General features: G+C 35.0%; 1 protein-coding gene across 1 annotated transcript in view; it reads left to right on the top strand.

Annotated features, from left to right (window-relative positions):
• The window catches only part of SPON1 (spondin 1), a 198,169-nt gene that overhangs the window by 34,745 nt on the left and 150,843 nt on the right, over window positions 1–12,581 (top strand). Inside the window, exon 3 of the mRNA XM_085300847.1 lies at window positions 935–1,068. Coding sequence (XP_085156973.1) covers window positions 935–1,068 — 134 coding nt within the window. The remainder of the gene's footprint in view (window positions 1–934; window positions 1,069–12,581) is intronic.

The following is a 12,581-nucleotide window of genomic DNA, read 5'->3' as shown; positions in this document are numbered from 1 at the left end:
CACTTGCTATCTGAATCTAGACCCAGTGTAATGTGAATTTCGACTTCATCAAATCAGTGTGGACCACTGAATAATTCTGAAGAGAAAATTTGCAGTATTACAGCAATTGCTTGTTTCCARATAAAACTTTATACCTTCTGATGCTTTTTTTTTTTTGAGATTTGATGAACAGAAGACTTAAAGGAGAATCCATGAAGTACATATGTAGTGAGAAAGACACCTCTGAGTAAAGTCCTTTGAGCAACACTAGTCTACATCAGTCTCTGTGGTTTTATAGCACCTACTGATTACTAAGCATCTTCTCACCAGAAGTGCTGACATAAATGTTGCATGTCATGTCAACTTACACCACTTAAACCTTTCTGTTAATCAGAAATCAATCATATAAAGTAAAATTGTGTGCAGAGAAGACTAAGTAATGGTCTCTGAATTATAGATGAATATGATTCACATCTTACCTGCTTTGACAGGCACAATACCTAGAAAACAGCACTGTTTAAACAAAGGTTATTATTTAAAAAACAACAGCAAACAAACTGAAAACTGAAAACACTTCCTCTCTGACGTTTCATCTGTCCAAACAAGTTTACTGTAATACAAAAAATGGAAATTATACATCTTCTGTTATTCTCAATCCATAAATATTTACATGAAGCTCCAATAATCATGATCTGCAAGCAAGGTTGTTTGCAGCCACTTCTGTTAACACAGAACTGAAACATTTTTCTGCATTTATCTTGGGATTTTGTTTTCCTTTTAGTGGGCTGCCTGCATTCTATGTAGTAATTTACCAAACACTGTTGAACTAAAAAAAGAGCATTGTAAATAATTGAAACAAAACCTGATACAAAACTAGAACAGACAAAATGCATTCTGGAGTCCTTGGCTATATATGTCCTTATATTTTCACTTTTTTCTCTTTGTATTTCCTTAGATTATAGATGAAGAAGAAACACAGTTCATGAGTAATTGTCCTGTTGCTGTTACTGAGAGTACACCTAGAAGAAGGACACGCATTCAAGTTTTTTGGACAGCCCCTCCTACCGGTACAGGCTGTGTTATTCTGAAGTAAGTATTTTTATGCTTGTTAAACACACAGTTAAAGTCAAATTTGGTTAATAATAAATCTAATATGTTTTAGATTAAGAACTATTGGAGTTCTTAGCTGCTTTTTTTTTGCCTTTAACACATTTGAGCAAAGATAGTTCTAATTGCACAGTTATATGTTAGCAACTTAAAGCCGAAGCGTTCAAAAGTTACTGAAAGTTTTCAGTTACTATTTATGACCTTAAGTGAACTTGTTTGAGTCTCAGGCATTAATTTCTCCCCAAAATCTAAAACTTAAGAACTTTTGGGATCAAAATTGCACCCATCTAGTTGAGAGTCAGGTAAAAAACATGATCTTATTTGAGAGAAATGGTAGAGACATTCTGTAGAGTCAAGATTTTCTAAATGGACTTTTATCAGTTAAAACACGTATGTCTGTTTAGAAGTGCCTGTTTTTACTATTTAGAGCTGGTAAACTCTTACTGATGTTTTCTCATTATTTCTGTAGTCTGTTGCATGTTGCAACAGTCATGCTGTTTGAACAGTAGACAAAAACAGCAAATTATGTAGGTACATTGTGCTGTAGGACCACTTGCTTGTCTGTAGACTCCTTCAGGCAATTCTTACTATGAAGAGTATCAGAAGAAAGTGGAAGAAGATCTGTTCCTGCCAGGGAAACATTGTTCCATATCTTAAGATTTTGCTTTATATATTTAATAGGACAGATTGGTCAAATACTCATGGACAGCTGGGATTTCTTTGCTTGCTTTGAATTTATGTCAGGGATAAGCATTTGCAATTGCTAAGATGTGCCCTATAGTATACCAGAGAATTTCAAAGAGGCTTATCAGTCTTGGGAATACCTTTGGAGATACTGAATGGCTGTAGGCTTTCAAAGAGATACTGTCACAAAGGCTGCGCTGCAGGTAGTTTAGTCCAGTTCAGGAAAATGTAATGTTAAAATCACAACTGATTTCTGAACGGACTACGAAGGTGCAACTAGCAAACTGCTCTGTGGGTGCTTTCCTCTTACCATATTCTTCTCTTCCTTCTCCCTTTGCTCCTTGGCCCTAGAGGCAAACCCTCACCTCTTCCTCACCTGTGAGGTTGACCTAGTCTCAGCTCTGACACTGGCTGTCAAATGGTCTCAGATCTTTGGCAGACCACTTCTCATGGCTACCTCTTGACACTAGCAAAATAATTTGGTTTAAGATAATCCATTTTAATGTGCACTGAAGGAGTCCAGCAATTCACATACAGACCTTTTTGTTCAAGACAGATAAGTATATGCACAGTTGTAACAAAACTGCGTGCTGGATGGTCAGACAGATTTTGTTTTGAAGGTTACATATTGAAATTTTCAAAAGAGCTCCTTAAGCAATGAAGAAGATTCTTTCAGTGTTGCTGATTAGTTGTGAGTATCAGTAAGGCTATTTCCTTTTGCCCTCAGGTCTGTCTCACTCAGTTGTGTAATATATTATTGCTTGAGCCAACTATTACTTCATTATCATAAAGAAATAAAGCGGTGATAAGTTATGCATCCTTTTAAAGAGAAATTCCACCGGTAGTAAGGTGGCTTTAAGAAGACGAAACTTTAATCCAGTAATGATATGCAACAATACAAATTTAGTGGATTTTTTCATTACTGTCTTAAATATAATTGTCATTGCCAAAAAAAATGAACCAAGACTCATTGAAACTTGAACATCTGTGACTAATAGTGGTTCAGGGACCTACCTGGGCTTTTCTTCTGCAAAGGAATGTAGTATAAAGTACCACTAACTATAGAAGCCATGATAAATGCTTTCTCCTCTCTGCTGGGTCAAGTAATACTGGTTATTCAACTCTCATTCATTTTCACACCATAGTTCACAGTATTGCAATATTTCTGCTTTTTGCAGAAAGCTCAGGAGATCTTCAAAAAGTTAACACAGTCAGAACAGCAATCACAGTGTTATACATGCAAAAACATAAAATTGTCACTGCCTTAAAGAATTACAGATTAAATCATCAGCATATAAACTTCTCAGGCTACTGGATGAACATCAACAGTGCCAACAGAATGATGAAGTGCCAAAATAAAGAGTTAGATTACTCTACTGCCACTAGTTCCCGTAATCCATTTGAGCAGCTAAAAGGACACCTTAGAAATTGAAGTTCATGGAAAAAGGGAAAAAGACTGGTGTTACGACCACCCATTTATAGGGCATGCTGRTATCATGGATGCATATATCTTGCTAAAAGTGAGATTAAAAACTGTTAGGTACTTTCCAGTAAAAATTAAGTGAAAAATAGAGATTTGTGCCTAATGGTTTATTTACTGACCTCAGAGAGAAAGTGATTGCTGTATTCCTGATATCAATTCAAAGAAAGAATGAAACAGTCACTGTTAGGATGTTTTGCTCAAGCTAGGAATTAACATTATAATGTGGCATGCAGCGCAGTCCTCGGAGGCACGATATATAGCAATCACTGATGTATTTTTGGCGTTAAGAACAATTATGGGTTTTTCCTTTCAAACGTAAAAAGCTTTGACCATATCTGAATTCTGGGGTTTACAGTAAGCCTTCTTTATAAACCTTCTTTATGGTCACCTCCCACAGAATGTCATACAAATGCTGGACACAGCTTTCACAGTTATTCTGTCATTTGTGAGAGCATCAATGATATAATAAAAACAACACTTTAAAAGCAGTTTTGTTAGACATAACTTTTTATGTCCAAACCCATCATGGGAAGATTCTGAAACGCTGCACATTAAAAGAAGCAAAAATCCTCTGTATTTTTATTTTCTCTCTATGTAATGGACTGCAAGTTATTTTTATTATCTGTACTTATCTGTTTCAATTCTTGGACACTCTCTAATCACTTGCTATTAGAATTTCCAAAACAGAATGACTGTTTTGGACCCTGTTCTGAATCAGAAGGGTAAAACTCTTCCTTTTTACAACCTTCTGGTCTACTGGCTTCAATTTATAGAAAAGTTAAATATAGTCAGAAATTAAATGTAGCTTTATAAAGTTATTACTGTTATGTGTGCCAAATGTCATTCTTATTTAACCATTATAAATTCAGAGTAAGTATAGAGGCTTCCAGGAAGTTTTTCTGGACTAGTACTTTAGTTCTGAACGATGTGGATGAAGTCTAATGCCTTTAATGATAGAAATGCTTGGTAGACTGCATTTGGCTAGAAGTCATCTCGAGCCTTTCTAGGCATAGTGCACATGATCAGTTTGGTTGTGAAAAGCATAGAATGATACAGGGAAATAGTAATCTGTAGTTTTGAGGCTCAGCAAGGAATGCTGGTGTCTTTTGGCATGRGCAAATAAGTGTGGAATGCCAGCTTTCTGGAGACTACAAAATATAAAGTTTATGAGAATTTGACCTCCTATGGACACTGCTTTGCTTTCTAAAACATGTCTCTGTGTTAAAACTTAGACTTGCTGTCCCCCTCAAAAAGGAAAAAAAGACAAATTCAGATGACCGCACACAGTAGTTGCTTAGTCAGAAACAATTCATCCCCTCTCTTCATTCCCAGTCAGTGATTACAATGAAATAGCCTGAAGGCTTGAATCCTTCCAGACTCTTTATTGAAATGCATAACTGTCAGCTTATTGCAAGTATTTTGGGGATACAAGCAATACTAGCTGAGCTTCCCTTGGGCCAGGCAGAAGCCTATGCTTCAGTCTCACTGAAGACAAGACAGAATACCTTCATACTTAAAATATTACAAATTGTTTGGGAGACTGTTTGGGAGACCCTTGGGTTTGAAGGCTCTCTTTTCACTTGCCTCGTATATGCTAGGAACCCTAGGTGGCTGAATCCAGCTGCAGAAAGGTACACAGGCTACAACAGAAATCAGCTCCTAAACTGATCTATGCATATCAAGGGAGAAATACCATATTACTTTTTGGATGCTCTCAGACATTGCAAGATGATTTTAAGCACCTTGATTTTAAGGATCGTCTAGTGGGAATGGAATTTAATCACTGGCTGTCAAGTGGCATAGTCAGCCTCCTCGCAGCATTTGTACTTGGGTWCAAAGTGTTGCTCTGTGGAACAAAGTTATTTGGGAAGGGTAAATCAACAGAATGCACGGAGATCTTTCTTAGCAATAAAAATCCTTTTAGCTGCCCAAGCATCAGTGCTAGCTTCAGAAGCTGCCCAAAAGTTGGCATGATGAGGAAAGTGCTTACAACATCTTTCTTGCTTCTGTGGTTAAAGACGTCCATTTGCACCATCCTGAGCTGCCATGCTGTGTGTGGCCTGCTTCTCTTCTCGGCCATGACACAACGTTTCATCTTTCTGTCTCTGTTTACTTTCCATTGTGTCTTGTGTTTGACTGGGCGCTGGGGTGTCTTATGGTAATACGGGAATAGAAGGATTAGAAGGTCACTTCCTTCATCTTCTGATAAATATTTATGTTTCAAATCTTAATTAACTATATTTTAGGGTTCTTCAAAATACTTTTCATTTATAAAATCTTTTAAAAACCTACCATTAAAACTTTATTGAGAGATACTTTTCCTTTGTGAGATTTATATAAAAACTAATCAATTGGGCAGTGGTCAGCCATACCTAATCATACCCACCCACTCACTATTACTGAGATCCTGGCGCGTAGGAGCCTATTCCCAAAATCATTTATCTCTTTATGTAAATCAAAAGTTGGATGAATCTTTAGGAGGTAAAGGATGACYGTATCAGTCAGAAAATGTGATCTTTTTAGTATTGATATCATTGCATGGAAGCAGAGAATTTTTCAGGGGATCGAACYCTGACTTGGCCAATCTGCTTTTATTTTTTTGTATATGTGAGTCTGAAGACTTTTTCCACGTATAGAGTTGCTCTGCTTGGTTTAGTCTTTTGGAACAGCACACATTTATACTTTTTGCTTTAAATGCCTCACAACTGAGTCCCATATGAAGATTCTTCCTCTAGTTATAGCTTAATGTTGTATTATAAGTTAATGTTGTAGTTTTTCAGAGTAAGATTTTCATTTATTTCAAATTCYGTAAGAGAAGATATAGCATCCTTAGGCATCAAAACTGTACTTACTTCTGCGAAAAAAAAGCTAGTGGAGATTTATCTGGTTTAACAAGAGAAGGAGGTCTTAAATCTCACTGTTGCATGAATTTTAATCAGTGATATACATGACTGACTAAAAAGAGAATAAATATGTATTATGATTTTCTTAGCTACGATGGAAAATAACACGTTTTAAAGTACAGATTTCCAGACATGAACAGTTAGTTGTATTCCTCAAGATGGGTTTCAGTTCAGTATGGTACTGTCACACCACTGATCAGGTAGGTGAAGATCTGATCCAAATAATCGATGGAAAATACAGAACAAAGTAGTTTTCTGCAAWTACTTTTAGAAATCTGTAATATAAAAGAAGAATGAAGAAAATTTTGTAGATCTTCTTAACTTGCTGCATATTAACGTTTCATGGTAGGGAAAATCCTGTTAATATCTAAGTTGATTAAATCTGTCAGTTGTAGTTCTCACGAAGAGTTAAGTAGTGCTAGACAGAAATTGTCTTTTCCTTCCTTAGCATTTGGTGATTTTCACTGAGTTTTATTTATCACATTAATAGTTAATACGGTAAATATTGGGCACATGCAGGTGAGTTATATTCAGTTTACCATTTAGAAAAGAAGCCACAGTGAACTGATTGGTTCATGAAATAACTGAGTTCTTAGGCAGTGAATGTGATTTCTCTGATATATTTAACATTTATAATTAAGGCTTGCAGCAGAACACCTGTTCTGTAGCAGCTACCTGAATAAAAGCAGGTCAGTAAACTCTGTAAATCTGTGGTGCTAGCCAGTGATTCAGAATACTTTATTAACACTTTTTTTTTTTTTTTTTAATGCTGCAATGGTGATAAATGCTGTAACTAATTAATTCTAATTCTTGTTAACTTAGACATTCAGACACTCATAGATGGCATTTAGATCAGATAGATGGCACCATGCTGGAGTCATAGCTGGGTTTGAAATAYGGTAATTTTAAACCTATATATGAATACCTTTCGTGTTGTAGAAAGCATAGTTTTAATAGTAACAAGTCTGTTGTGCTGCTGTTCTTTTATGCAACTGTTCTTATTTACAAGTTATTTATTTCTGATACATACATGATGTTKAAACAACTGACAGATTAAAATTGAGTATCTATAAATATTGCTAGTACTATTACTCCTCTGAGTAATCCACTGTATTTATCATAATGTCTCTGCTGTTTGTTTCTGGGAAATTTTTTTTGACCCATGTCTAGGGGAATGTTTTATTCTTTTTGAGGAAAAGTGTGATTTTTTTTGTTTTATTTGCATATGTAATCTTCTTGATTTAAATTATATTGCTTTTTGGTTGTTTATAGTAACCAGAGAGTTGAGAAATTTTCTTAAAGAGTCTTCACAGAGTCTTCCAAATGAAAACTATGATCAGTTTGGTATATCAGTATAGATATTGAAAAAATCTTACAGGTGGCTGTGTCATTGTAACAAAGATACCATAACTCCAAGAACAACTCCAGTGCTAGTGTGTGGGTCTGCGCTTTGGATATAGTATTAAATTTTCAGGTTTCACATGTATTCTGGTAATCCTGTTACTCTCAAGCCTCCAAATAGCTGAAGGTGAATGAGCTCAATCTAGAGCTTTTTGAACATGAGCTTCTTGATTTTTGGTAATTTCAAGCAAAATATTCATTCAGGTTGCTTGGCATCTCACTCTGAGATGTGATGCATCTCACTATATTGAGATGTGATGCCAAAAAGTGTAAAAGAGGAACCAAACTCAASGGAACCAAATGCCACAAAAACCCCACCTTGGTTTGAGTTCCTAAATATATATACATGCTGAAACTGTCTTGATGTGCRCCCAAATCTCTTCTCTGCGTTCAAAACCCATGTTAGATCCAACCAGGAACTTCTTGGGGGAGAAATGGCGCATGAGGTGTATGGATAACAAAACCCATAAAGCACAACAGCAGCTCTGTTGTGCATGAATTAATATGTGACCACCACAACAAGTCTGTATCAGAAATGTCAAACTGAAATGGTCAGAATTAAATGTATTTCAGAATTACTCTCACATATTAAAAATTTTGATATTATGATTCTCTGTCACAAAAGCACGTTGAACAAATTTATTCTTTCCAAATACTCAAAGTGTAAAAAAMCAAGAAGTAACTCAGCTTGTTTGAATTGGATAATAAGTAGTAATACAGTCTTTCCTACTTACCTGTTCAGTCTTCCCACATGATTATCCAGATACTTACATGCCCATTTTTTACCTGACTACTTATTACAATTTTTTAAATAAAAATCCAAAACTTATAGAAAATACTAGAGTGGTTGAGCACAATTATAAAGCRTTTCGTGAGAGCTTTCTCTTATGAAGAAATACAGTGGCCAAGGGAAACCAGAGCACAGCCTTCCTTGCGTAGCAAAAGAGCTCAGTAATAATTATACGCTGTTCATGGAACAATAGAAGGTAATGGTCCTCGTGATATAAATAGTTATATTTGAATCTCCCAGCAGAATTAATAAGTCTTCTGCATGTAGAGAACTGACCATAATTCATATGCTAACAGTTTAAAAAACAAAAATAAAAATGGTAATCTTCTAGTCAACTACAATACTTGACAACCTTAATAAGTTATGAACTTCATTTTTTCATACAAGTTATATCAGTATAGCTTAGCAGTTTTTTGTGTGGCTTAAAATATTTTGTGTAGTCACTCCATGTATTTCCACACAATTATGATATCAATCTAAGATAACTCTGTATATAGTAGCATTTCTTAGAGCAATTGCTACTTTAATATGGTGGAAATCTGTTAATTTTCATACACAATTCTCTTGACCTGCTGTTTTATTTTTCCCATTCACTTTTAGGAATTAATTTAATATAAATGTGCACATTCTTAAATGGATAGGGACATAGATTGAAAATGAATAGATTTGGATCCTTTCCTATCTCTCATACTGGGTTATCCTGTACAGCTGAGCTCATTTTTCAGTGCCGCAGTAGTCTCAAGTGCAAACTAGGGCCCATGATACTTTGTAAAATGCTGCAAGGCASCAGACAAAAAAGATTGTATGATAGTATCTTATTATTCTAATTACTTAGAAAGAAGTTAAATGTTGTTTTCTTGGTCTACTTTTTTTTTTGTAAATCAGTAAGACAAAAAAAAATTATATTTGCAATATAACTGCAACTTGGAGCCCTATGTTTCATTCTTTAGGCAAAATACCCACAGAGAATGTAATTGTATTAGGAAGAAAGAATAATCTCCTGTACTTCTATATAGCTTCTGTGTTTATAGCAGCTCTAATATTGGATTGTAAAAATGTATATTTGTGTTTTAATATATACAGTAGCTTCCTTCTAGATCTACCGACTAAATACATTTACATTTAAAACAAAAATCTAAACCATTACACTTTCTCACAGATATAATATTGTTTATTTAGTTTCACAATGCAGCACACAGTGTTTTGAAAGTACTTGTTGTAAGTAGACTTTCTTGTAGTTCTATGCCTCTATAAATTATCTTTTTTTACGGCAAAATTAATGTTAATCATAAAATCTAGCTAGATTCATTCATTCATATGCTGTTTTGTTTATAGTAGTATATGGTTGCAAAGCAATAGTTTAACAGTTTTGCTACGGAAAGATGGGTTTACTCTGTGAAGAGTGCAAAGCAAAGCAGTAGAAGAATGAAATGAAAGTATTGAAATTTTTTTTTTTTTGCATGAAATGAACTCTTAATTTTGGTTTCAGACTAGCCAATGTATTCTGTTTTGATAAGGCACCAATGTGCATTTCAGTCTTGCTTAAATGAGCTTTCTTATGTATCTTTTCATTTTATATTTCTGTAAATATATTTTAAAATGCACTTTAAAAAAAAGCTTTCGTATAGGATCAAACTGGAGTATTTGCCAGCAGTTGTCTTATATAGGTAGAAATTATTTACAGAGTTGTCCCGTGTGTAAATTTGTATGCATTTCCACAACTATTTTCATAATGCGGCACGCAACTTGCAGATAAAGCTTATGCCCTGATTTTCTGCAGTGCTGGTAAGATGGTGACTGTTAATTCTTATATCCTCATTCAAGGGCATGGGAGCTGGGCTCACTGCATTAGTGTATTTGTGGGGAAGGTGTTTTCTCTTGCCATTAGGAAGAGGAAAGGATTAAAAGGTTGTTTAAAGGTTGCTGCTTTTGACTGGTGTGCAAAAGCAGATAGGCCTCTTGCAGGCAGAGCTCTGGGCATGCTGTTCTGGGTGCGTAATTTATTTATCTGTCCCCAATTTGAGGGAARATATTAATATCTCCGACTAAACGGAAAATGGGAACAACATACAGAGTTATTCTCGTGAGTCCCTATGGTTAGTATTTGGCACAAATACTTGTGTAATAGAAGCTGTTTTTWAAAAAAAGTTATTCTGACCTACAAAGTGCAGTGGAACTGAAGGAAAGTACAGCATTCTTTGTGATAAAATACTGACATCAGTTCTTTTTTTGATTGTCATTGCATTTTCTAGAGACTTTCTGGGGAAATATTGTAATTAAGATTGATCATTAAGATTAGAACTTGAGTACAGATTGAAACACAAAATTGATCAGAAGTCAAATGGATTCATATTTGGTACTTAGCGAAGATATATGCGCGATTCAAAACTGTTGGGTTTTTTCTTAACACTTACAGATACAGACTTCCTTGCTTCTTCTACATGCTCAGCAATACTCTGAGGCTGCTCATTACTCACTAAAATATGTGCTAAAATCATGCACTTCGAAAAATTGTGTGATGTAGCACGTCAGGTAGTGCTTTCTAGTAATTCCACTTTCTGATCTGAAAATTCAAGGTGAAYAGAGAAGCTATAGAAAATGATGATGGAGGGGATGTCAGCAAAATACCTGAGTCTTTTGCTGTCTACCAACAGGATGAACTTCGCTTGAGTTGCCACTTGTCCCTCACTGCTGTTCTGAACACCTAGTAACGGAGGCCTGACAGTCCCCAAGAGGAACTGACAGCAATACTCACCTCTCATCTCTACTGTTTTGCTGAAATGATTCCTCTTGTACCCCTTAATCTGCAGTACTGTACTTTGCCTCATTAACCCTGTTTTCACCTCACATCTTCCTTCAGTCTTCTTTTCTCTAGATGACTCAGTCCCAGATCCTTCAAATSTATTTCCCCTAGAGAATTTTTATAGACATCTGATTGTTGTCATTAGTCTCTTCTGAACTCCAAATAATCCGTATCTTTGAACTGTAGTGCCTAGAACTGGGCATCAGCATCCTACAGATGCCTTACACATGACRAAAGAATGACGCCATGTGGTCTTAGAGAAAGTGCTTTCATTGGGGCATCTGCTGTTTATTTCCACAGGAAAAGAACATTTATTTTTGTTCAGTTTTTCATCCACAAAATTCCCTGATCCTGCTATTGAATACTTAGAGCTCARTGGCCTTTCCCTCTCTGTCTTTGTGCAATTATTCTTATCTAAAACTAGAATTTTCTATTTAACAYTATTCAATTACTGTTTTTCTCAAATTCCTCAAATTTATTAACTTTTTTTGCAATTTAATCAGCCTTGCTAATGCTTAGCTTGATGTTGACTGCAGTCACTAACTTGCTCTCCCCATTATTCAAGTTATTAATGAAAGTATTGAAATATGTATTACCTCCCTGAACTTTAAACTATTTTTTTGGTTTTGAACTAAGTTCCAAGCATATGAAAAATCAAATCTGTTTGTTTTAAACTTCTTAACACTGCAGTCTAAAAATCCATGCCATCTAATTCTGATGAAATCGGTGCTAAGTAGTTTTAATCAAATTTTGAAAATTGGCTAGTTTGATGTACGAGTATATTTTAAGTCCTTAAAAAGCCATATAAATACAAAAAAATCAAGAAAATGTTATTTTATGGCTCAATTTCTAGTAGGGTCTACATTTTCATGTATTTCAAGTAGGCCCCCCCCCCCAAAAAAAAAGAAAATCATCATTTTCATGTTGTTTGCTGTTTGTAAATGAAAATCATTGTTAATTTAGGAGCCCAACAGCTGTAGAAGATTTGCCATTCTGCAGCAGCTGCCAGTAGCACTCTGGTTTGTTTTGTAAACAGATACTTAATTTGACTTCAATGCCATTATCAATTTTTTAGGAGAAACAAAGAGAGGAAAGGAATAGAAATAATCATGATAGTCATAATTTGATTTTCTTTCAAAATATAAATCAGAGTCACTATTGATGACTTCAGAAGTGTTTTCATATTTTTGAATGTTGAATGTTCAAAATCAGTTTTTTCTAATCACATAAACTGAAATTAAGCTTTCTCAATGCATGATAAGTCATGTTAAGGAAGTGAGTATTATGTCAGCAATTCAAGGTATCTATGTAGTGTTCCTTAGGAAACAAATAGACTAGCTTTTTAAGATGCGTATTTTATTTATGGGTTAAAATATCTTATTGTTTCTTAAAATTACAGAGAAAGTGATTTCGTTTCTATATTCAAACTAG

This window comes from Rhea americana, unplaced genomic scaffold (assembly GCF_003343005.1).
Source record: "Rhea americana isolate MKP2758 unplaced genomic scaffold, rheAme1 scaffold_17, whole genome shotgun sequence".
In the NCBI taxonomy this organism is placed as follows: Eukaryota; Metazoa; Chordata; class Aves; order Rheiformes; family Rheidae; genus Rhea; species Rhea americana.
The sequence above is the reverse complement of the archived record's forward strand: the minus strand, read 5'-3'. Positions and strand labels throughout refer to the sequence as shown.